Source organism: Nelumbo lutea, chromosome 6 (assembly GCF_056320005.1).
Source record: "Nelumbo lutea isolate HS-2025 chromosome 6, American lotus-T2T, whole genome shotgun sequence".
Classification (NCBI taxonomy): Eukaryota; Viridiplantae; Streptophyta; class Magnoliopsida; order Proteales; family Nelumbonaceae; genus Nelumbo; species Nelumbo lutea.
The window spans coordinates 72635089-72662478 of NC_142689.1; the positions used below are offsets into that span (position 1 = coordinate 72635089).

General features: G+C 38.7%; 1 protein-coding gene across 1 annotated transcript in view; it reads left to right on the forward strand.

The window, feature by feature from the left end:
• The window catches only part of LOC148849637 (Insulinase (Peptidase family M16) family protein), a 118161-nt gene that overhangs the window by 44759 nt on the left and 46012 nt on the right, over positions 1–27390 (forward strand). Inside the window, exons 10-14 of the mRNA XM_088950056.1 lie at positions 3902–4036; positions 5918–6142; positions 8079–8282; positions 9071–9241; positions 11206–11355. Coding sequence (XP_088806182.1) covers positions 3902–4036; positions 5918–6142; positions 8079–8282; positions 9071–9241; positions 11206–11355 — 885 coding nt within the window. The remainder of the gene's footprint in view (positions 1–3901; positions 4037–5917; positions 6143–8078; positions 8283–9070; positions 9242–11205; positions 11356–27390) is intronic.

The window sequence follows — 27390 nt, forward strand, 5'->3', positions numbered from 1 at the left end:
CCAGAAGTGAATAGGGACATTGGAAGTAAACATAAGACTTCTAGCCACCTCCAATATGTGCCTATTCTTCCTTTCTGCAACCCCATTTTGCTGAGGTGTATGAGGGCAAGAGCTCTGATGGATAACCCCATGAGTAAGAAGGTAAGATGCCAATGACTTAGCAAAGTATTCCTTTGCATTATCAGATCTAAGAACATTAATCTTGACATCAAACTGGGTTATGATCATTTGGTGAAAGTTTTGGGTCAGGGCGGGAACCTCATCTCATGAACGCATAAGATAAACCCAAGAAAACCGGGTATGGTCATCAACAAATAACAAAAAATATTTGTACCCACCCATAGAAGGAATGTGATATGGCCCCCAAACATCTGTATGCACAAGATCAAAAGGACGATTACTCCTTTTATTACTCAATGAATAAGAGTTTCTACAATGTTTAGCAAACTCACAGCTTTCACATTGCAACTGGGACAACTCAAAAGTAAATAACAGAATAACATATTTGCCCTTGGTGTTTACATCATTACTTAACAATATAAGAAACTGAAAAGTAAATAATAGAATAACATAACAGATAGACTAGGTATATTCTACCCTACGGACGGCTGTGGGGCCCACATCAGTTTCTCTAAGCTATATCTGGGGAGCCATACTACACATTATGAGCTCCGGTGATTTGTCTGTTTGAGATAGAAAAGATAAAATGCATGGCCTGTTCAGGCACTGGGATTCTTGAGAAGTTTTATTGATGCAGATGTGGGAAAAAGGAAAGAAACAATGGAAGGAAAATCAAGTTTCTTCAAATTCATCAAAAAAAAAAAAAAATCAAGTTTCTTCAACTTCTTACACCAATGGAAACTTTGTAGTTTTTGGATTATTTGAATGTTGTCATTTTGAGTTGTAATTTTTTAGTATCCTAATAAGGTTTTTAGAGAGTTTTTTTTTTGAATTTTGAAAAGTTGCAATCATGTCAATTTTACTTTACCCTATTTTTCAAGTGTTTTAATTTACATGATGTTGGTGTAATCATATAGGTTACTGAACTATCTATCCAATGAGAGCATTATAAATCTGATGTGTTTTGAGAGAATTATGACTGATTTTCTGATAGGGTGTTAGTCTATTGATGGGATTTGAGTTGTACTATAATTTTAGGGGAATAAAATCTCTTGTCGACAAGTATATGGTCACACATTCAAGTCTTAAAAAGGCCACTTTGTTCAAGAAATTCCAAAGATCCATATCCAGTCCTCCTCTTCCAAGACCCTAGATATCTGGGACCACCATTGGATTGTAGCCCTTGTCTTGGAATTGTTCTTGGTTTTATTATTGAAGTAGATTTATAATGGGTTATTAAAGTTATTTTAGGAGTCAAGAGTCCTAATTTGAGTGCCTGTATGAGTTACCCATGAGTTTGACTTACTTTTGAAGTAATTAGAAGTTGCTTTGAGTTAGTTCCTGGTTGAGTGTGAAGTTTGTAAATAGAGATCTTAAACCTGTATGTTGAGTTTATATATAGAGTCATTGTTATTGAAATAAGGAGATTTTATTTGATGAATATTGTTCTACTAAGCAACCTATCTCTTTTGTATTTGCTCTAACAGTAAGTTTTCTTCTTTCTTGCTAACCTCCTGCTCATTTTTGGTGGGCTGGAAGCTGTCTACTTGTATCTTTATCTCTATCCTTCATCATTAATTATCCAAATTGTTTTCATTCTACAAAGCCTAGATATTGCATGAGACTTACTGGAGTATATTATAGAACTAACACTTTTATAAAATGTAACATATGTTTTTTATTGGAAACAGTAACTTTTTATTAAAAGATAATTTTGTTACAACTGTCAAAGACACCCAAGGATGACAGATTACTGGAATAATCACCGGCAGAAGATATCAGAAGGCTGGATAAATTTCAATGAAAAAATTTCAAATACATCATCAAAATGTATCACATCTACCCAGCCATGAGCCCCTCATGTAGTATGTTCTAATATCTAAATTCAAATCAGACCTTTCCTGGTTCTTTTGGCTCTTTTGGATGATATATTAGTTTTAGGATCCAACTAAGAACATTAGATATCTTTGGATGAATGGTTGACTCTAGATATGAAGCTGAAAAGTTTCAGGAAACCAGACAACTCTTCAACTAACCGTTACAGTGCTAGCGCTAAAAACCTAGCACAAATCACAAAGTTGCACAACCTTAAGGGTGCAATAAAACCCAAAGAAGCATAAGAAAACTTTGAAGCTAATGAATTAAATAGTAGAGTTTCAACCTCTCATAACCCTGAGAATCATAGGCCTGTTACTCAAAATACTCTTCCTAAAGCATTGTTAACACTCTTCCAGATTAGATAATGTCTGAACCATGGATTTGATACCATGCCAATTTGCAGAGAAGAAAACAGTAATGAGAAAAATAGGGATCAGACAATTTAATGTGGTTTAACTTCAGTATCCACAGGAGAGAACCATAATTCCACTATATTGGAAGATAAAACATATCACTCTCATACACACACATAACACAAACTCCAGAGAGTTAGTATTAGGGGAAACAACACAAATAGAAGCATTTTTTATTAAAAAAAATGGTGATTCTGTGATTTTATTGTCTAACTATTGTAAATGCAATTCATTTACTAGGTTTATAAAGAGGATTTTCAATCTAACCGAAATGATAGAAGTCAAAATGTCAATTATATAGAAGAGAAGATGACTATAAGCCTAAAAGGGAGATAGAGAGAGATGCCTATTTAAGTCTCTTAACAATATGACCCTGAAATTTCCCCATTTATACATGCAAAATGCCCATGGTATCAAGATTGTGAATCATGCCCAGTCATAACACAAAGGGCACGAAACCTAGATTTTTTTATCATTATCAATTTATTCTATTGTAGAATATAAGGAGAATACAGGGACACTTATTTGTCAATTAGTTAGATAGATGGGTAACTCAGGACCTCTACAACAATAGGCTGACAAAACATCAAAGGCTCAAGCTACAATTATATTTTAGATTTTTCCCTTGGGCTTGGTATTCCTCTCTCCAATTCATTCTTGTTGACCCCAAATCTGGCTAGGTATCTGCTAAGCTGTTTGCCCACCTAGAGATCTAGTTGAATGAACAACTCGGATTGTTAGATAATGCCAAAGCTTCTCTGATTTGATGTCTTAAACACCAAAATCCTTCAACTTTTGATAGCAGCCAGCAGATACACAGCTTGACAATCTCCTTCAACAACCTAGAATAATCGACCCAAAAAATAGACAACTCATATTGCTTGACCTAGAACCAAAACCATACACCAATCTCAAACGACATCAAATATCTAGCCCCTCTAATGTGGTCACACAGAGATCAAGGACTATTGGAACTGTCAAATATCATCATCATCATCATCTTGCTGGCACTGCCTCACAGTCTCAGTGTCAATCACTCCCTGCTTCCTATATTTCACATCGTGAATGCCTTTATTGCTCATTTTCCATAGCTCCTACAGTATCCAAATTGGATTCCTTTTGTAGCTTTTGAAAACCAGAGAACTCAATCTATTGTAGGTTGTCTTCTAAAATCGGATATCCTCATAGACACATCATGGATAACTCTTGGGCAGGGTTTTATCTACTGGCAGTAGTACATGCATGACATTGACAATGGTTACAGTACATGTGGTGAATCTAGGGGAATGTCTCTCAGAGAGACTGATTGATGGGCAACCTACCTTTCTACATGCCTGAAAAAGAAGGGTACTGGGTTCATCCCAAGTATGCACATACACTGGGCACCTGTTGCATATCTCTTATTCATATGCTTTACTTGGATACCTAGCAGTTCCATACAGGAAAAATTTGTAATTGTTTTGTATTAATTTGTGTAATTGATTCTGCAGAGCTCAAATCCTCCTTTCACATCAATTGAATTGGATCACAGTGATTCTGGAAGAGAAGGGTGCACTGTCACTACACTTACAGTTACTGCAGAGCCTAAAAACTGGCAGAGTGCAATTAAAGTTGCTGTTCAAGAGGTCTGTACTCTTTGCTTTCTACACTAATACTGGGTGGTTGGATGAGCCAACAAAGTCTTCATAGGGGCAATCTCTTTAAGTTGCTTTAATATCTAGTCCTTCTCTTAGATAAAATATAATTTTTGTTTTAGAAGCTTCCATCCCTCTATATACAAAACCAAGCAAAAGTAAGTTGAAAAATATATATCTAGGCCTCCCTATGGTATCCCATTGTTAAGGGATGGCATCTACCATCACTTGCACAAATTCCTTTGTAGAAACATATATGAAGCACTTATGAGCCTAGCATTCTCAGCATCATTTTCATTGCTTATTCCATCACTAAAATTGGAAACTGAAATTTGCCAAATTGTTTATACTTCAATGAATCATAGTCTGGATTCTAGGGTATCAGGGTAAATACAGAAGCATGAAGCAACTAGGGTAGAAGGGCCTTTTGTGCTTGAGGCCCAAGCTTCTAGGTGAGGAATGCAACTTTTTTTTTTTTTTTTTGAAGGATAAAGAAAAAAGTTTATTAAAATAAAAAGGAGATGAAATACAACAGAGGTGATAAGATATCACCAAAGAGCAATAACACCCTCATACACCCAAAATAAGCCAAAGAACCCACAGCTTACAAACGAGAAAACCCTCAACCAAAACTGAGCAAATTACCCTGAACATCCCCACAACATATCCCCAAAGAAACAAGGATCACCAAACTGACAACTGACTCACATAAAAAACCCCTTCCTGAATCGCCTCCCTTCAATCTTCATCCGTGAGAATATCCTCCTCATCTGAGACATCCTCATTCTATTCCTTGTTTCCTTCCGGATGAATTTTTCTCTTCAATTTCTCTTCCTTTTTTCTTTTTTCGAATTCCTTGAAAGCCCTCCTTGCAAACCCCTCACCCCCTAAGAAACACGGACCCAGACTTTTCCCAAATGTAACCTCTCTCACCGCTAATTTCTGGGGAGCTACACCACCTGAATCTCCTTCAATAATATCACTACTTTGTGGCAACCTGTTTGCAGCAGAGTCAGGCTTGATCCCACTCAGCTCACTTTCCTGATGTTCCTTCATCTGTTGGGGGATGAAAGACTGAGCTTGCTTCATTGTTTCTCTATAATTTGCGACGCAAGGTACAGTTTTTTTTTTTTTTTTTAAGTTGAAAAAAAGAGTGACATATTTAAGCACTTAAAAATTCAAGCATATGAAACTTTCAATCTGTTTGTTTATCTCCTAGTTTCATTACTTAAAAGTAGCTAGTGTCATGTTAAATATTTTGTGTTCCTTGTCCTAGGAGATCGATCCTCTGCCAAACTAAAGCCTCCTGCCTAAACAAGTCTATGCTGGGGTTTGGGGCAATGTCCCCAACATAAAATTTTGGTCCTTATATATACAGAGATTGGTTTTGTGATTTTAGTCACAGTTCATTCTATTTTAGGATTAGGAATATGATCTTAGTTGTATTGTTTTGTATCTAGTGGAAATTTTACCACTTCCTTCCAATTTCTAAACAAAACATCCATAGGAATATCATTACATAAGTCTAGAGTTTTTATCCAATGGACCACTCTTATGTTAATTGCTTCAAAAACTGCTTCTGTACTTCTCTCCTTGTCTGAAAATAACCTTGAATTTCCCTCCTCTCAAATAGTCCAGTAAATAGTAGCTCTTGTACATCTCCACAATACCCTTTCCCTTTTCTTTGACCAAGTAAAGATTGAAGAATCAAGCAAGCTTTGCACATTTGGTGGGGGAGTCCACCTGTAGCCAAACAAAGAAAGAAAACAAGACCGTACTCAAAATTTTGTTTGAAATGACTCTCAATTCCTTTTAACAATTATTGTCATCCTCATTTGTTCAGATTCCAGTATCTATGCTTCTTTGGTGCAGGTTCGAAGGCTTAAAGAGTTTGGAGTTACAAGAGGTGAATTGGCTCGCTACATGGATGCACTATTGAAAGATAGTGAACAATTAGCCACAATGATTGATAATGTACCATCTGTGGATAATTTAGATTTTATCATGGAGAGTGATGCTCTAGGCCATACAGTTATGGACCAAAGACAAGGACATGAAAGTTTGGTTGCTGTTGCTGAAACAGTTACACTTGAAGAAGTAAGATTTGCACATTGACACTTTTGATGATGCTGAGATTTTGCATGTTATACTTATGGTAGCTTGGTTCTAAATTAGAAATTTTAAATCTAACTTATGTGGTAATCACATGAGTTTCACAGATGGGGCACCAAGGTTTAAAATATCGCAACGTATTGGTGAGTATTGTACAATACAGATTGATTTTTGAACCACCGATACTCAAAACATATATTGTTTGATGACTTTAATTCTTTTAAACAAAGTAACAGTCATATCATACCTTTGGTGAAGTTATCAAGAAAAACAAATAAGATAAACACTGAGTATTGAAGCTGGAAAACACACCATAAACAAAACTTGTGGATCATGCATCTTAAATACTTTGAACTTTGGGGGTCACTGAATGGCTTGGATGAACTAAGAATCAAGGTGATTCAGACCTCTTAATTAAAGTCAGTCACTTGGGCCAATTTTAAAGCCCACTTGGTACATGTCTTTTGAATAAAATAAGTTGGTCAACACATTTAGAGTGCTGATCTAAAAGAATGTTAATGGGCTGATTTATCCTTGCAGGGTGGTTACTTAAACCCCAACACCAAAAAAAAAAATTGTCTTTTAAAGTAAGATTAATTCTAGAGAAGAAGAGAGAAAAGAGTGTGTGGGACTGTAGTTTTATTGGTAGAGGTAAGAAAAATCAACATTCAGCAGATTCAAAGATCATGCAATTCTTTGGCAGATGCACTTGCCAAGAAAAGGGCCAACAGAATACAAATGTATTTGGGGCTCATCCCTAGGGAGGATGAATGAAAATGCTATTAGAAAATGGTGATGCTTAACTTTCTCAAATTAACAAAAGTTTCAGTTATTGATCAAAGAGTGAAAGGAGAGTCTAAGGCATGGAGAAAGGAAGAAAGGAGGAAAAGAAAGAGAAATGCCCACATAGATCCGGATATTTTCTGAAAAATGCAAGAAGAAAAATTTATTTCCTTACTCGTCCAAGAAGAATTCTAGGTAGGGAGAAGAAAATAGTACTAGAGAAGTTTCTTCCTTATGTGCCTCTTTCATTCATTTTTATAGAGCAGATTATTTTCTGTTATATTGTGACAGCAAGAAAGAAGAAAACAGATGTGAAAGTATAAGGGAAAGACAGGAAACTATTTATCAAAAAAATAAAAAGGGAAAGACAGGAAACTGAGTGAAAACCATGAAAAACCTAGTTATTTGACTTGGCTGACTGCAGGTTCACTGAAAATGTTGGAAGACATAAAGCCCATTAGATAATGGACTGATTTCTATGTCTGCAATCAAAATATATTCATTTTGTGAAATTTATTTTAAGATTTCTTCTCTCTCAAAGGTTCAGGGGATGTTACAAAGGCATGAAACCAGAATTCTAAATTCTAATAACTAGAACTCTATGATGTTGGAAATATTTTATAAAAGGGTGAAATCAGAATTCTCATTGGAATTGTACAAATATTTGTTTTATTTATCTATTTTCTCACGTTAAAATCAAAGGGTCTTCCTTGCTTCCTGTAATGATGTAATTGAGGAAATTTACCCTGAATGGCCCTTACCCAAAATAAAAAATCCTCATTCATTTCACTGAGTGAATTATGTTTCTATGAAGACTTCCTCAAAATTTTTGTACCAAAACTTGGCTAACAAATTTTTTGAATAGAACCCATAAAAGTTCAGAAATACTTTCTGTACTGAATTAGTAACAACCAAGCAATCAATGCTTTGGCTAATATACATGATTGCCAAGGCAATTCAGGTAAATGTAGAACACAACTGGACTTTGGTATTTGGTTCTATTTAGAATCACAATCAAGTCTATTTCCAGGTAACTGTGTGACTTGTATTCTGCATTTTGATCTTGGAGTTGCAGTTTTCTTGATGAAATTATTTTGCAATTTCCATTGTCTTCAATCTCAGTGGTTTTTGTGTTTAGGTAAATTCTGTTGGTGCAACTATGCTAGAGTTTATCTCGGACTTTGGGAAGCCTACTGCACCACTTCCAGCAGCAATTGTTGCATGTGTTCCTAAGAAAGTGCATATAGATGGAGTAGGCGAAACCGAGTTCAAGATTTCTCAAAGTGAAATTACAGCTGCTATAAAATCTGGTTTGGAGGAACCCATAGAGGCTGAACCAGAGGTATGCTTTTTCGGGAATTACTGAATGATTACCTACTGAAGTCAACAAAGCCTTAATTTCAAATGTTTATGGTCAGCTATGTGAATCCTATTCTTCCATTTTTCTCTATTAAAAGTCATGTCTTTTGCCAGTTTATAACTGGTAAGTCATTAGATCAATTCATGACTTATATCCATGTCTTCTTTGGTCTTCTCTTTGCTGTTTTAGATCTCCTCAATTGTGTCGTTATTGCTTGGCAATGTACATGGAGAAACCATCTTAAAATTCATGTCCTCTTTGACCTTGTCTTTTCTCTTTTAGATCTCCTCAATTGTGTAGTTATTGGTTGTCAATGTACATGGAGGAACCATCTTAGTCAACTTTCCCTTGTCAACTATTGGAGCTATTTATAAATCCTCTGTTTCTATTCTTCTTAATGTTTCCACTCATCCACCCCAGCACAATCATCTTAGCTATACCTATTTCTGGTTGTATTTTTTCTTGACCGCCAACATTCTGTTCCATATAAAGTTGCTGGTCTAAATCCATCTTTAAAAACTTTCTTTTTGTCTCATTAGTGTATGCTGGTTATCTGATAAGTGATAACAGATTGGCATCCTGTATTTCTAATTTCCTATTCTGGTCTTGAAGTTAAATTAGATGCTTCATGTAAGGATGTTTAAAAAAATTGCCCCTATTTTCTTTCTAATGAGCTTATTTAGGCTATTTACCATTAGGGTCATTGGCATTTTCCATTTGGAAGAAAGTAAGTTCTATTGCTAAGTTCATTCATTTGCTTGTTAATACAGCTAGAGGTTCCAAAAGAGTTGATATCATCATCACAGCTGCAAGAATTAAGGTTGCAACGGAAGCCATCCTTTATTCAGTTAAATCAAGATGGAGACACTACAGTTGCGTTTGATGAGGAAATAGGCATCACACAGCGCCGCCTTTCCAATGGGATACCTGTAAATTACAAGGTATACATGGTGGTCCCTCCCCATCTTCACTCCTCCCCTGAAAAAAACAAATATTTTTTTATGGAACTGCTTATAGATAGTATAACTTGTGAGATACACTTATTAATTTTACGGAGACTTAAGATCCATTTCTGTACAAGTGCACATTATATTGATTTATTTTTCGTAATATCAACTGGTGTGTCAAACTCATAAATGCTTGTCTGTCTAATAGGTGAGCCGTTAAGCAAACTTGATGATGTTGATGGGCCTCCTTTCAATTTATATTACACAATAGATTGGATCTCAAATTTGATAATGACACTACCCTATTGCTTATCTTATCGGTCTGTTTTATGAATTGGTAGGGTGTATGGTTTTCATTGTGCATGCATAATTTAAAGGTATTTTTGGAATGAGTGTGAGCTTGTCTTACACCCCTGGTCCCAAGCCCAGATAAAGGAGGGTTGCATCTGGTTGGCAGTTGGCAGTAAAACTTTTGTGAAATTCCCTCCAGAAAATGAGTGTGGCAGAAATGCATATGTCGAGATGGATGAGAGGAAAAAGTAGCGATAGGATCAGAAATTAAATCATTTATAGGAGCTTAGTAGTTCCAAGAGATGATAAAATGAGAGAAATTAGATGAAGATGGTTTGGTCATGTGCATAGAAGACCATCAATAGCACCTGTAAGAAGTGATTTGTTACAAGTTTAAAGGTCTAGAAGGGCAAGGGGTAGACCAAAAAGGACATGGATAGTAGCATGGTTTCAAATGTTGCGACATTTCGCTAATGTCGCCCGACATATGTTGATGTCGAGGCTCACTGACATGAAAATGGATGGTAATATAAAAATTACATTATTTCAGTCGACATTTCCTTTTATGTCGATCAAATAGGTCCAAATAACAAAGAAAAGACCGTTTTTCCTATTATGTCGACAGGATGTCGACTAATGTACATTAATAATATAATATATTAGTATATTATATTAATATAATACAGTATATTAATATAAATTATTCCATCAATAATTTCTATTTAATATTTCAATCAAAATATTTATAAAAAAGAATTAACAAAATATAAAAAAAAAGAATAAATTAATTACTTTATAATATAAAACATACAATATTTTTCAAGTAATAAAATATTAACTAGTTAGTATTTTTAAAATATTTATTAAAATCAGAAAATGTTTATTAAATTTTATAATAAATCATATTCTACATTTAATATAAAAAACAGAATAAATTTATTAAAATTTATACTAAATCATAATTTATTATAAATGTAGTATTAAAAATCATAATAAATCTATTAAGTTTTATAAGAAATCAGAATTTATCATAATCTTAATACTACAAAAAGGAGAATCAGTTTATTAAACTTATAATAAAACATAATGTATTATAACTTTAATATTTAAAAAATCAGACTAAATGTATTTCTATGTACTAGTGTGAAATAAATATATTAGAATTTATAATAAATCAGAATTAAAAATAAGAAACGAAAATATCAGATAACCTTGTAAAAACATCAAAATGCATAATAACTCAGTAAATAGTCATTTACTAATTTTCTATTGATATTAGTTTCATAGCTTTATATGATGGTTGGGAATAAGATAATAGTCTAGAAATATGTATTGATGCTTCTTTTATCATTTTACAAAATATCATTGCATATTTCCACAATGTCTCTAATTTTTACAATATTTCCCCTTGATATTTCCGACATATGTCCTATATTTTGGTAAGCAACATTTCCATCGACATCGACATTTTAAACCTTGGATAGTAGTAAGAAATGATTAGGTGCCAATAATTTAACAATGGATATGATGTTAAATAGAATGGAATGGCAAAACAAGATTCATGTAGCCACCTTCATATGGTTGGGATAAGCCTTGGATGATGGTGATGATTTCTTGAATTTTCTTTTGTCATATTGTTTTCTTATCTGATTTTATAATATTTTCAGATAACAAAAAATGAAGCTAGGACTGGAGTCATGCGGCTGATAGTTGGTGGTGGAAGAGCAGCTGAAACTTCTGAGTCTAGGGGAGCTGTTGTTGTTGGTGTTCGAACTCTCAGTGAAGGTGGTCGTGTTGGGAATTTTTCAAGGGAGCAGGTATGACATTATAGTGTTGCAGTCTGTGAAGGTGCGTTGTGTTGTTAAAATAACATTTTCTATGACATAGCTTAAACTTGATATTTTCTCTCTATATATATTACTTCCTGGCAAGTCCTTGGTTGTATAGGGTAAGTCCTTTCAATCTTCTCAGAAATTAAGTGCTTATCAACTTAAATAAGTTTTGTGTGATCATGCTAAACTGGGTTATGAGCAATATTAATTGCTGCCTTATTATCACAAGACATTGTGCCTGAAACTGAAACTAGTTATCTTGAATAGAGGTGTTAACTACTGTGTTGAATTTCCCCCTGGTTAGTTTCTCCACTTCTTTGGATTTTCAGCCAAATCTCAACATGTTCTTTCGTGTACCTTGGTCTCTCACAATGCGTACAACAGAATTGATCTTTATCATCTTCGTCTTGTTTCTTATTGAGCTCCATCTTATTTCCACTTCTTGTAGCAAAGGCAACTGGCTCCCCCTTTGTAGGAATCACTGTCATAAGCCTGCTCTCTAATGACTATAGTAGAGCAATCTACTAAACTGTGTGTAGATCTCTAGTTCCCTAAATGTGAACCCAGATTGGTTATACTCTCTGTTGAGGAATAAGCTTTTTGTAGGCTGAGCTGCTGATGTGTCTTTCTCACTTTTCTAGTTGAAAGTCTGATAGTAGTCAAATTCTTTCCACATTGAATAGTGGAGTAATAGGTAGATAGACTCATCTCTTCTTGTTGAGAAGATAATGACTCAACCTACAATGCATACACATGAGTAAAATGCTGTTGCTCAGAATTTGTAGACTTAGGTGCTGTTTGGTTGCACTGACATCTAACGTCTGAAAAACAAAATACTTTTGACAAAAATGCTAAAAGAATTTGTGATTTTCTGCCTTTTCTGGCATCTGAATGCAGAGAATGTTGTTTTGAAATCTGAATCTTGGTTTCTGTGAAATGACAAATTTTACCCTTGAGTAGGAAATGTTTGGTAATTTGACTAGCAAATAATAGAAAATGGTTAAGAAAATTAAAATTATTAATTAATTATCAATAAATTAATTTATTAATTAACAATTAATAAATCGATCAAGCACTAATAATTTAACAGTGAATATGGTTTTAAATAGAACGGATTGGCAAAACAGGATTCATGTAGCTGACCCCATTAAGTTGGGATAAGGCATGGATGGTGATGATGAATTAATAAACTAATCAATTAATTAATGGCAAAACAGGATTCATGTGGCCAACCCCATATGGTTGGGATAAGACTTAGATGATGGTTATGATGATCACTTTCTGGTCCACATGAACCAAGAAATCAGAAGAGCAAGCCTGATAAACCCCCCATATGCAATTGATGGTTCACACAAATCAGAAATAGGGCATACAGACCTGCTACACACATCTAGAAACTCTTCCTATTACCAAAAACTAACCTGCAGCAGAGATCAACGAATTGATCTATAGACTTCTTGATATGCGCACATCAGATCAATTCACCAGAGTGTCCATCTCCTCAAAATAAAAAGGTTTTGGTCACATGAACAATAAAAGATAAAAGGAATTTCTGTAGAGAGTGATCAGCCCAGGAGTGGTTCTTCTTTATTCTTTCAATTTAAATGATATAAAATGAAGGAAATACAGGAGAAAGGAGAATTGAACTAATCTAACTTATTCTCTGATTCCATGTTTTCTGCAATAAATCAGTGAGATGAATTGTAGTATGTAGAGAGACGAGAAAACAAATAGTTTTGGTTTTTACAGCAACAAGAGAATGAGAGTGCTAATCAATACACTAAGAATTACAACAACGATGATGCAAACAGTTTTGGTTTTTACAGCTAAGCACACTTCCATCCCATTATTAGGCCCCGTGATGACATTTCAAAGCAATAACAATGAAGAAGAAACCCGGGAATGAAGTGAAGTGGCCTCCACCTCAGAGGCAACTTTGTTCAAATTTTCAAAAAAGTCCTTGTGTTCACTATCTGAAGCAACACCATAAGCCTGACTTTTCACCTTCCACCTTTTTTATATCTGCATAGTTGTCCCTGCTATTCATCTGCTCCACTGTCCACCCACGTGGGATATCACCAACAACGATCCTCAGCTCATACCATTCACCCACAAAGTAAAGCTTCACTGACACTGGAATTTGAATTACCGGCTTCACCTTAATAAGGATTCTTGCCACCACCAAGTCCATCCATGTCTGAATGTAGAAATCAATTTTTCCAAATATGCCACATGTATCATCAATTAATTTATATGATTTGCATACACCATGCGTGAAGTGGGATACCAAATACATTTATTTAGACTAATCAATTTCCACTCACATTTCTTAATGACCCCACCGGTGGATTCCAGCGGCCAAAGTGAAGCTCTGGTTCTCCAACTTGGTTCAATTCCCATATAAGCACCTTTTCTGCCTCTTCTTTACAACTTGAAATGAAAATAAAATGTCCAGAATTTAGTTTTCCAACTTGGATTTTTTATTAGTTTTCCAGACTGAAGTCACCCATCTCTCCAAGTCCTCTGACTTGGAGTTAACAAAATGACCAACCAAACATGAATCCAGAAGCTTCAATTGATTCGAGAGTTTTCTTAGAGAAGTAACCTCCACATAAATTTATTTAGGTTGACTTTTCCCAGATGGAGATATAATGGACGAAAGCCTTAGGAACAAATTCTCATCTTCGTCATTTCAAAAATTTGAGAGTTGGATACCTTTTTGGGCATGCAGCTAGAAGTCTATTGGGCTGCCACACCATCTAGGAACTCTAAATGTGTTACATGGGTCCCACCCTAGGTCTTGATTAGTGTAGAGAAAATGGGCCGAATGGCCCATAGGCTGTTACTATATATTATCTTTATGTTCTTCTCTGTAATGGGCCTTATTCTGGGCCCATACTCTTTTATGTTCATCTTTTGTAATTTCTTATCCAACTAAGGACCTCTCTTGTAATTACTAAAAGATTAACTTAATAAAAGTGTATTAGAGAGTTAGAGGGAGGTTAAGTTCGAACACCTCATCCTCTAACCCTTCTTGCCGCAGCTCTCTCTTCTTCTCTAATCTTCTCTTGCTAGTTTTCTTTGTTTCAAACACAGTCCCTACTTCTAGGACTGTTTTTCAACTTGGTATCAGAGCAGGCCATTGCTTGGCGCGTCCCTCATGTGGTTCTAGTTCAGCCAACTACATGAGGAGGTTCTAGGGCTGAAAGTTTACAGTCATCCGCCTGGTTCTTGGAGGTCATTGGAGGGTGCCCAAGCTTCTACACACTTGGAGAAGGGTTTGGTGACCAAGAAGAATCAGAGAACAAGTTGTTTGACCTGATTTGAAATCAGAGAAAAGGGTTTTCGAAGTCATCTTAGAGGACAAGTGTTCGACCTGGTTTATAGTTCAAACCAGAGACTCTCTTACTATAAGTCTTTGCTCAGTTGTTTATGGGTTATTTTTTTTTTACTGTTCTGAATTGTTAAAAGTCCGAAGTTTCTTTGGAAACAATACAGCTATTCGGCTATCCTCTAGTCTGGTTTAATCCAGAGATTTCTGGGTTGTTTTTCATTTCTTTTCTGGATTGTCAAGTAGCCGAAATACCTTTGGAATCACTACTGCTGAGACTGCTTCATTCGGCCCACTGTTGCTGGACTGCTTCTACTCAGAAATTTCTGGGTTGCTTTGGAGGTCCTATTCGGCTGATTATTGGGTTGGGAAGCTGCTGAGACTGTTTTAAAACTAAGTGATACTAGTCTCATCTTCATTCCAGCCTCTTCTTGGACCTATACTGAACACTTTGAAGTGGTTTCTTCAGTTAATAGTAGGTTGTTAAGCATTGCACATTGAGTGTTCGACAAAAGGTCTCTTAAGGACTGTGGTCTTGTTTCTTCCTCTTTGGGACAACGGCTGTTAGAATCTGAAATACCTTGTGATTGGAGGTTGTTGGGTGTCCGTTGAAGGCTGAAACAGTAAAGAAAGAACTACCACCGAACTTTGCATGATGGATTTCTCAAACCTCGAAAACAAGAATGCTGCTGAATATGGGCAGATTTTGGGAACCCCAACCGATTCTATGCTGGCTGTAACTACAGTCAAGCTTGATGGGACCAACCACTTGGCTTGGTCACAATCAGTGAAAATCCATATTTGTAGCAAAGGAAAATGGGGTTTTATTTCTGGGAGCAAGAAAGCTCCTTCAGAGGATGATCCATCTTATGAGAGATGGGTACAAGAAAACTACACTGTGATTGGGTGGCTTGTGAATTCAATGCAGCCACAGATCAGTCAACATTATTTGTGGATGAATTCGGCTAAAGAAATCTGGGATAGTGTTGCAGAGACTTACTCCCAGAAGTTGAATGTTGCTAGAGCTTACAAACTGAGAAGTGATGTGAAGAATCTAAGACAGGGGGAGAAGTCACTTGCAGCATACTTCTCAACCTTAAAATCTATATGGCAAGAGATTGATTTGATAGAGGCTGTGACATGGGATACCCCTAAGGATGCTGAAACATACAGGAAATTGGTTGAACGGAATGGGGTCTTTGAGTTCTTGACAGGGCTGAATTCTGAATATGATATTACAAAGCAAAACATTTTGTCCAAGGAAGATGTTTCATTGTCACAAGCATATACTTTGGTCAGCAGTGAAGAAAGTAGAAGGCAAGTGCAGGTTCAAGGAGTTGGTATCAATGATCATTTTGCAAATATGGGAATTAAACCCAAAGGGGTTACAGAAGCCCACGGTGGCACAGGAAGGAAGGAAGTGGTGTGTGAATATTGTAAGAAGCCGAAACACACAAAGGACAAGTGCTAGAAATTGCATCCCAATCTTGTACCTATCGGATTCCAGAAGAAGAATGATAGTAGAAAGACATGAAGTGCACATGCAGCCACAGGCACAGATACAAAGGTTGAGTCTACCAGTGCACAGTTGGCAGCCATGAAAGCTGAATATGAGAAGTTTGGAAAGATGATCAGTCAGCTTGAAGGTGTATCTTCATCATCCATCCCTTCTGGAAGTCCAACCATCATTGCATTTGCTCACTCAGGTATAAGGGCTTCCGCTAACCATGCATCCACCTCAGGTAGACACAAAACCCCTTGGATCATAGACTTAGGTGCTTCTGATCACATGACCAACCTTTCCACTTTATTTGTTTCATATGATTTACTTCCTGGCCGTGACAAAATCAACTTAGCTGATGGTTCTCTTGCCCCTATTTCCGGCAAGGGAACTGTCAAGGCTACAGACTCCTTACTCTTATCTTCCACTCTTCATGTGCCTAAATTAAATGCCAACTTATTATCTGTAAGTAGCCTGACCAAATCATTGAATTGTTGTGTAACCTTTTTCCCTTCTCACTGTGTGTTCCAGGACCTGAAGTCTCAGAAGGTGATTGGGAGTGGCCATGAAGCGAATGGAATATACTTGCTCGACACCCCTGGCCAATGCTTTGATCATCCCAAGAATGTTGCTTTTGGTTCTACTTTTTCAGAGTCTGTTAGTCAAATTATGTTGAGTCATTGTAGGTTGGGTCATTTACCTTTTTCTGCTTTAAGCCATTTGTTTCCAAAACTGTTTAAGGGAGTCAGTGTGTCCAGTCTCAATTGTGAGTCCTGTCAGTTGTCAAAGCAGTGTAGAAAAAATTACCCAGTGAGCAATAAAAGATCCTCTTTTCTTTTTCATATTGTGCACTCTGATGTGTGGGGGGCATACCATTTATCCTCTATGGGGGGTTACAGATATTTTATCTTGTTTATTGATGATTTCTCTAGATTCACCTGGATAAACTTAATGAAATTCCGGGATGAAGTCCCAAGATTTGATACCAGAATGAAGGTTTTCAGATCTGACAATGCAAAAGAGTATTTTGAGAAGAGTTTATCCTTGTATCTTTCTGACATGGGGGTTATTCATCAAAGCTCCTGTGTTAGAACCCCTGAACAAAATGGAGTTGCTGAGAGGAAAAATAGACATATTGTTGAAGTTGCAAGGAGCCTTTTGTTTGCCTCACATGTTCCCACAAGATTTTGGGGTGATGCTATACTTACTGCTACCTATCTCATAAACCGTATGCCATCTAGGGTATTAGGGTTTAAATCCCCCTTCAGTCTTCTTCATCCAGACAAGGATCTCTTCCCAATTCCTCTTCGTGTGTTTGGCTATATCTGTTATGTTCACATTCCAAGTGTGCAAAGACACAAGTTTGAACCGAAAGCCCACAAATGTATTTTCCTTGGTTACTCCCCCACACAAAAGGGTTATTGTTGTTTTGATCCAAAGACTGGCACCCAACATGTCTCTATGGATGTTACCTTTAATGAACTTTCTCCTTTTTATGGTTCCTCTCAGGATGGACATTGTCCACAGGGGGAGAGTCTGTCACAAGTTTTTGCTCTTCCTCTTCCTGTCCCAGTTGAGTCTCTTGACAAACCTGTATCCTCACCAAATGAATCAAAGGAGGATCAATCACTTCATACCTCTTGTCCTAGTGCCCCTATTTCTTTACCTCCTCATCCTATCCATAATCCCAAAGTGTATCAAAGGCAGAGATCCAAGAATGAGCAAGTAGTTTCCTTTACAACAGATGAGGCTCATACATTCCCAATCACAGATGAAATAACAAGTACTGCTTCAGCTCCTTTGGAATCTTCCTTCCCAGACGTTGATGTCCCCATTGCTGTTAGGAAAGGGAAGCGGAAGTGTACTGTACACTGCATTTCCAAACACCTTTTTTATGACCTGCTCTCTCCTTCATATTTTGCCTATCTCTCTTCTGTTGCTTCTAACCCCATTCCTAGGTCTGCCTCAGAAGCTCTTGGGATTCCAGAATGGAGAGATGCCATGGAAACCGAAATGGATGCTCTACATGCAAATGGTACTTGGGAGGTGGTGGATTGTTAGACAGTTTTGTATGCCCTTAGCTTCAATGAAAATGATGTACTTTATGAGTTTATTGTAAATGAATAAAAGTGCATATTTGATTCATGTTTCCTTGGTATGTTTCTGTGTAATACCCTTAAACTGGACACTTAATGAGACTCGTGTTAGTTTAGAATGTTCACAGCCAGTGGGTCGGTCTGGGGAGACCTATCCTGACAAGGCTGACACTGTGGTGCCACCAAGTCGGTTGGGGTGGCTTGTCTCAGCTATCAGGGTGAGACCCTAGGCACATACAGTGTGGGATTAATTGAATGTTTGAACTGGACCAGATTTCCAGTATTGCCTTGGACCTTGGAGATTGATGGGCAAAACTGGAAAGTTACACCCGACCCCTAGACTTGATTATGATACTGCACTAGGTGTCGGATTGGGCTGCCTTTGATGTACCAATCAGTGAGATCCTTAGCGGGGGTCAAAACCTGGGTATGTTGGGACAGTCTGAGAATTCATCTGAGTGGGTGATCATAGTGACAAGATCAGCCCCTTTGTCGGACAAAGGTAATGATCGGAGATGCACTCTCACTGATGGAAACCAAGACTGCCGGCAGCCGATTTCAATCGTTGAGATTTGTTTTGCAAAATATATTTTATATGAGATATAAAAGTATATAAATTATGGTTTCGAAATGATTTGCAAAAGGTTTTAATTCCCAGGATCCATATATGAGAGAGTGCAACACTGTTCCTTGCAGCCGAGGGAGAGGTCCTCTCTTGTCGGGCAGTGTATGATCATTATGGGCTGAGATGTTAAGTGTAAGGCCATTAAGGATAATACCTGATGGGCTAATCTTGCATCTGCCCACAGTCCCTGTGTGTTACAAGGTGGCTTGGCCCAGGAACCACTTAGGGTAAGTGTTGGGCCCATAGAGCTCATTTGATGGGTTTTAGGGGGTGCACTGTCCATAACAGTGTATTCGGCTAGGCCTTGTAACAAAGGCTGGGCTGAACCCATGTGGCTGATGTGTAGATCAATGTTTGGGTCCCACGCCATACAAGGAAGCCCAACTGGGCAGCAGTTTGGAAGACTAAATGAATACATAACCTTAAATGGGCCTTAAGCCCATTTCGAACAGGGCTAATTTGATTAGTCTTTAAGGGGCGAATTCTGAGATAAGGTCAGCTGATAGGATTGGGCCCACACCCTATCCACTCAGAGAGTCCAAGATCTAAATGAGATTTAGATTTGGAAACTTCCTAATTAGATTAGGAGCTGGCTGATCTAATATGCAGATAAGATAAGGATTATCCCTTATCTTAAAGGGACTTCTAATCCAAATATGATTTGGGTTAGCAACTCCAAATGGGATTAGGAGCTGATCCCTCTATAAAAGGAAGAGGGGGCGGCAGCCTTTAGACACACAATCATCAGCAACATATAGTCTTGTCTTCAGAGCTGAAATCACAGAAGAGAGAATTCTGCTCCCTACAAATACTCTCTAGCCGCCTCCTTCTTGCAGCCGCCGCCTATAGCAGTTCGATCTCCATTGTTTGGGAGAAATCAAGATTTGATCTTGATTCCAATCTTTTGGAGAAAAGATTGGTAGGAGTTGTATTCATAAGTCGCCCAGGTGATTCTTGAGAAGGATCAAGTTCTTTTGGAAGAACACTGCTGATTCTGCTCCACCCTGCACTGTGCCATCTTCAGTGGAAGCAGATTTTGGATCCTACCTTGGGCATGAACACCTCCATTGAGAGATATTATTTCTCTGTATCAGGTATTATATCTCTCTCATCCTTTTGGTTCAGATCTGGTTCAGTTTATGGTTCAAGAATGATCCTTGAAAATAGGGAATTCGATTCCCAGTTGAAGGGAGAGAAAATTTTTGAAATTCGCCCCCTTTATTCCGCAATCTTGGGCGTCCATGTGATGGATTTCCTATCCCTTCATGGATTTGCCTGAAGGGAAGGATCCGGTTGGGTGCAAGTGGGTTTTTACCATTAAATACAGGGCTGATGGAACTATTGAGAGGTACAAGGCTAGACTTGTTGCAAAAGGCTACACACAGACATATGGGATTGACTACCTGGAGACTTTTGCCCCTGTTGCCAAGATGACATCTGTGAGGGTTCTTTTATCTCTGGCAGCTCACTTTGATTGGCCTCTCTATCAGTTGGATGTAAAGAATGCATTTCTGAATGGTGAATTACATGAGGAAGTCTACACGTGTCTCCCCCCAAGGATGTATGGGAATGATATGCAAGGAAATGTATGTAAATTGAAGAAATCTCTTTATGGTCTTAAACAATCTCCTAGAACCTGGTTTGAGAGATTTAGAGCTGCACTTGTTAAATTCGGCTATGTTCAGACACAATCAGATCATACTCTGTTTGTGAAGAAAAGTAGATCTTTAGCGGTGTATCTCATTGTGTATGTTGATGATATTATAGTGACTGGTGATGATGCCTCAGGCATTCTGGCTCTTAAGTCTTTCCTCCGTACAGAATTTGAGATTAAGGATCTGGGGGAGTTGAGATACTTCCTTGGCATAGAAGTTGCTAGATCCAAGGATGAGATTCTTATTTCCCAAAGGAAATATGTTCTTGATTTATTGTCTGAAACTGGAAAACTGGGTGCAAGACCAGCTGCAACTCCCATTGATATGAGTCACAAACTTTCAGCTACAGATGGAACTCTATTGGAAGACAAAGGGGTTTTTCAGAGACTTCTTGGGAAGCTTCTGTACCTGTGCATGACTAGACCAGGTATTGCGTATGTTGTCAGTTGCATTAGCCAGTTCATGCATGCTCCTAGAGACTCATATGGCAGCAGCAGAACGGATTTTGTGCTATCTGAAAGGCTCTCCAGGGAAAGGAATCCTATTTACCAAGCATGACCACCTGAAACTTGAAGCCTATACTGATGCTGATTGGGTTGGAAATATGGATGATAGAAGATCTACTTCAGGATATTGCAATCTGGTGGCTGGTAATGTTGTCTTTTGGAGGAGTAAGAAACAATCTGTTGTGGCCAGATCCTCTGCAGAAGCGGAGTATAGAGCCATGGCACATGGGGTCTCGGAATTGTTGTGGCTAAGGTCCTTAATGGAAGAACTTGGGATTGATCATGACAGACCCATGATGTTGTATTGTGATAATCAGGCTGCCATCAACATTGCTCACAACCCGGTACAACATGATCGAACCAAACATATTGAAGTTGATACACTGGCAAGCTGGGCATGATTGACATCTATGCTCAGCTTGAGGGGGAGTGTAGAGAAGATGGGCCGAATGGCCCATAGGCTGTTACTGTATATTATCTTTATGTTCTTCTCTGTAATGGGCCTTATTCTGGGCCCATACTCTTTTATGTTCCTCCTTTGTAATTTCTTGTCCAACTAAGGACCTCTCTTGTAATTACTAAAAGATTAACTTAATAAAAGTGTATTAGAGAGTTAGAGGGAGGTTAAGTTCAAACACCTCATCCTCTAACCCTTCTTGCCGTAGCTCTCTCTTCTTCTCTAATCTTCTCTTGCTAGTTTTCTTTGTTTCAAACACAGTCCCTACTTCTAGGACTGTTTTTCAACTAATAGTTATTTGGTTTGTGTTGGAAACCTGCAATTTCTTGAGTTGATTCCCTTGAGGCTCCAAACCTAATTTCTGTGTAGAGCATTACCATTCATGAGTTATGATTCGCGGTTAGCTGGTTGCAAGGTTGCAACTTTATGGAGTTGACTATATTTTACCTTAAGAATAGTGTGCCAAAAAAATATTCCTTGTAGAAAACAGCAAGCTGATTAGGATTTGAAAATGTAGTTCTAAATGACTGTCTTTTTTTTTTATCAATAACACTTTCATTAAATCATCAATAGAAGATTTACAAGAGGAAGACAAACACACTTATCTTCCAAGAGCAACAAAGAACCTCAAGAAAAGGAAAAAAAAAAAAAGAAAAAAACACTAAAGTTACAGCTTAGCCCAAAACAGTGAATCCCTTTCTGCCCCTTGTTTAGCTAAACCGTCAGCTAGGGAATTAGCCGATCTTTTAACCCAACATGTCTTGACTTCCATCTCCCGCACCAGCCACTTGAATTTCTTCCTCTCATTGTTGTACTTCCATAAGCCATTGTGATTTTTAATCAGCCACCCTATCACCACCTCTGAATCCCCTTCAATTATGAGTTTCCTGATGTTCAACTCCTTAGCTTTCTGGACTCCTTCCATAACTGCAAAGATCTTAGCTCTAAGGGAGTCACCCACTCCAATTGGGCCTGAGAAAATGACAGAAATGACCCAATTTTTATCCCTAAAAACACCCCCAATCCCCGATTGTCCCGGATTTCCCCTACTACACCATCAAAGTTTAATTACAAGAATTCACTAGGTGGAGGGGTCCAAGCCACACTCATTACTGACTTGGTCTGTGTGCAATTTGCGATTTCACCCCACTTCCTCAACATGTCATCCACAGTGTAATCTGTGAATAGCTCCAAAGATTTCAGCCACTATACCGCCCTAATATGTATGATAGCCCTCAGATCTGTTGCTCCTCTCTCAGCTTCTGAGAATATCCTGGAGTTTCTTTATTCCCAAAGTGTCCAACATACTGCAGCCCTTAGTCCCCTCCACATAGTCCTTCCCCTTTTAATCCGCCACCTGAAAAAAGAAGGGGAAAAAAGGCCCTGCAAGTCTGATGGAGGATTCCGGCTACATCCAAATAGGGAGAAAGCCCAATCCCAAATTGACCTCGCAAAATGGCAAGACACCAGTAGGTGAAAACCAGTCTCCCCATCCGCTTTACAAAGAACACACCACTGAGGTGACAAGCAAATATTGGGTCTCTTCTTTTGGAGTAGATCATTAGTGTTGATTCTTTCCAGATAGGCTTCCCAACAAAAACTACCAACCCTACGAGGTATTGCTCTGCACCAAACCTCATCAACAGGGAAAGGGGGGGAAAGTAGGACTGGTGGACTGACTTAAGACTTTGAAGAAAGAAGCACAAGAAAAGATGCCATTAGGGGTAGGTGTCCAAATTCTAGAATCCGCCCTAGTGGGGTCTAAGACAACGTTATCAAGAAGTGCAATAAGGCTCGAAATACTGTCAAAGTCGGAGTCCCTCAAATCCCTTCTTAGTTCCAAGTTCCACCCAATCCCATAAGTGGAAGAGGACGGGGTGGTGAAAGACGAGATTGACTCATTTTTCAAATCAGAAAGAGCATACAAAGAAGGAAACTGATCCTTTAGAGGGGCACTCCCCACCCAGGTTTGTTCCCAAAATTTTATGGAGTTACTGGAATTCAAATCATACTTGATATTAGGGGAGAAAACAGGTAGCAGGTCATGAATGGCTTTCCAAGGAGAATTGCTTGTGGTCCTAGTTCTGATTCCAGCGTCCCATCCATTTTTCTCCAGCCCATGTATACTTGCCACTATTCTAGCCCATAGCTTATCCTTTTCCATAGGTAACCTCCACAACCACTTCCCCAACAGAGTCATATTCCTTCTCCTAATACTCCCAAGCCCCAAACCACCACAAGTCTTACTCCTACACACTATCTCCCAGCTAACTCTATGATCCCTTTTCTCCTCTCCCAGCTCCCACAGGAAATCTCTCATTAGCTTCTCCAATCTATTAGCAACCTTCACTGGGATTTTAAACATCATCAGGAAAAAGATGGGTAAGTTAGCAAGCGTGGCCTTAATTAGTGTCATTCTCCTATCAAAAGAGAGGTAGTTCTTTTTCCAGGATACCGGTCTTTTTTCAAACCTTTCCACCACCGGGTTCCAAAAGCTCTCTCTCGTAGGGTTACCACCTAATGGCAACCCTAAGTAATTCAAAGGCCACCCCGAGACTTCACACCCCAGCACTTCAGCACTCTCCCTGATCTCTCCCTCCTCCAAATTCACTCCCACTACACAGCTTTTCCCAAGGTTAACCTTCAAGTTGGGCATTTGCTCAAACAGTTGTATCATCGATTTCAAGTTCCTGATAAAGCTCACATTACCGCTTTTACAAAACAGAATCGTGTCATCAGCAAACTGTAAGTGAGTGAGGGGGGTTTCCACCCTCCCAACTCTCCAGTCTTTAATGAGCCCTCTAGAATCTGCTCTATGAATCAGTTTCCCCAAAACATCTTCAATTAGAATGAACAAGAAAGGAGAAAGGGGGTCTCCTTGTCTTATTTCCCTACTGGTTGGAAAGAAATCTACCACTGTCCCATTCACTAGCACTGAATAATGACAATTCCGGACACAACCCATGATCCACTTACACCATCTAGCCCTAAACCCAAATTTAGTCAAAACTTTCTTCAAGAAATCCCAGTCCACCAAGTCATAAGCCTTTTCCAAGTCCAACTTACAGACCACTCCTTTCTTCTTATCCCTCTTAAAGTTCTCCACACTCTCATCAGCAATTAAAATCTGACCAGTAATTTGTTTTCCACTCACAAAAGCTCCTTGATAGTGTGCAATGATATCTGGCAATACCTTCTTCAGCCTCAAAGACAACCCTTTTGCAATGACCTTATACAAGCTATTAACCAAGCTAATTGGCCTAAAATCCTTTGGGTGGGATGCATCTTTCTTTTTTGGAATTAAGGATATAAATGTAGTGTTCACACCCGGATTGACAATTCCTCTCCTAAAAAACTCCTCAAACACCCGCAAAAGATCATCTTTCAAGATATCCCAATAGTCTTGATAAAAAGCCATTGTGAACCCATCTGGCCCTGGAGCTTTTGTTCTATCCATAGAAAACACAACCTCCTTGATCTCTTATAAATTAAAGCTTCTTTCCAACCTTCTCTTGTTCTCCACCCCTACATCTGGCCAATCCAATCCTTCTACCCACACCCTTCTACTCACAGGCCTTCTTAGAATAGATTTGAAGTGCTCCACACAGGCCCCGACAATCTCCTCTTGTTGTACTAACTCAAATCCATCTACTACTAATTTGGAGATAAAGTTCTTCCTTCTCCTACCATTTGCTAGAGAGTGGAAATACCTAGTGTTTCTATCTCCCTCTTGCAACCATTTACATCGAGATTTTTGCCTCCAACTAATTTCCTCCTTGTGTAGGCAGTCCTCTAACTGTCTTCTCAAATCTCTCCTGAGATCATTGTCTTCCTCTCCAAATTCTCCCCTTTCTTCTTTAGGGTCATGGCTTTCAATCTTATCCATCGGATCTCCCTTTCTTTCTTCTATCCTCCCAAACTCCACCAAATTCCACTCCTTGATTTTTGCTTTCAAGAATTGTAGTTTCTTATGGAATCTCATCCCCTCCCATTCCACCAGTGGGTTACACTCATACCACCACTCCCTCACTTTGTTAGAAAACCCTGGATGAAGTAACCACATATTTTCAAATCTAAAGGGGTAGGACCTCCACACCTTCTTTCCTCCTTACATAACACTATGGGCCAGTGATCCGAAGTCACCCTTGGGAGAGCTCTAGAAACCAAGGTTCCCCAATGTTCTTCCCAATCCAAAGAGAATAGGAATCTATCCAGCTTAGAGCAAATGGGTCTAGATTGGAGATTTGACCATGTAAATGTCTTATGGGCTAGGGGAATCTCTTTAAGATCAAAGGCATCCACAAAACTGTTAAACTTCCTCATGCTTTTTGTCACCCTCTATTTAACCTTATTGGATTCCTCCGAGAATCTGATCACATTGAAGTCCCCACCCATGCACCAGGGCCCATCCCACAACCCTCTAACATCAGCCAATTCTTCCCACAACTCCTTCCTCTCCCTGTAGTCATTTGGTCCGTAAACACTTGTGAGCACCCACATATAATCATCCTCTTGCTGCTTAAACTTCATGGAAACCGAGTACTTTCCGATCAACTCCTCTAAACCTTCAACTACATCCCTCTTCTACATTGTTACAATCCCCCCGGAAGCACCCCACGAGGGAGCAGCCACCCAGCTAATCCCCTTGGCTTTCCATACACTCCTTGCCCATTTGTTATTAAACTCCATTCTCTTAAACTCTTGCAACAGCACAATGTTTGGGTCATACCGTCTTATTACCTCTTTTATTGTCGCTCTCTTCCTTGCACTCCCAATTCCCCTCACATTCCAACTAAGAATCTTCATTCCGCTTCTTTTTTAAACCCCTTGCCACCTACCCACTACTTTCCCCCTTTCCTTCTATCTCCTTTTATCCCGAGCTTCTTGTCTCCTTCTACATCTTTCTTCAATCTCTCTACTTCACTCAATCTCCTCTTCTTTGTTCTGATCTCCTTCTTCCTCTTCTATAAGCTTTCTTTCAACACATTCAAATCTTCCAACCTACAACCCAACTTCCCCATAAATTCTGCTATCATGTCTTCTCTCACCGAGTCCTCCACCCCTACCCTTTCTACAGAATCCCCTCCATCTCTATCCACCTTCCCTTTCTTCCTCTCCTCTGGTCCCACCTCTGTTCTTTCCTCTCCATCCATCCTCCCTCTCTTGTTACCTCCCTCCTTCCTTGTTCTCTCCCCGTAATCCTCTCCATCTCTACCCTCATTCCTTTCCCTCCTCTCCACTAACCCCTCCCCTCTTCCTTCCTCCCCTTCCCTCCTCCAGATCAACTTTCCTTCCACTTCCTTAAACACTCTTTCAATGATTTCCCACACTTTTTCACTCCTATACCTTCCTTCCTACACCTTCCCACTTTCCTTCCTTCTCCTCTCCCCCTCCTCGGAGAGCCCGCCTACTAGCTCGGTTGCATATTCATGGGCTACAGGACCTGGAATAGAAACGAAATCTGGAACCAAAGACACAAGAGAATCACTTGGTTACCCGGGACTAATGGACAAGCTAGAAAAGGACTGCTCCCGACCTCCCTCTCTTGTTCCAAAGGTTGGTGACCATCTATCTCCCTGAGTTGGTTGGGAAGTACTTCTGTCCTTTGGTCATCCTGGTGATCTTTCTACTCTACCCCTGGTTCACCCCTAGATGTTGTTTTCCTGCTCTGCTTCCGGTTCTCCCGGTTTTCCCCTTCTGATAATCCTTGCACACTCTGTAGTCTTGGGAATGAGTTAAACCGATTGCAATCTTCACTTTGAAATAAGCTTGCAATATTCCACCCATCCATGTCACCTCCAGCACAACTACCTTCGTCGTTTACACTACCCACGCTAGTACCATCAACA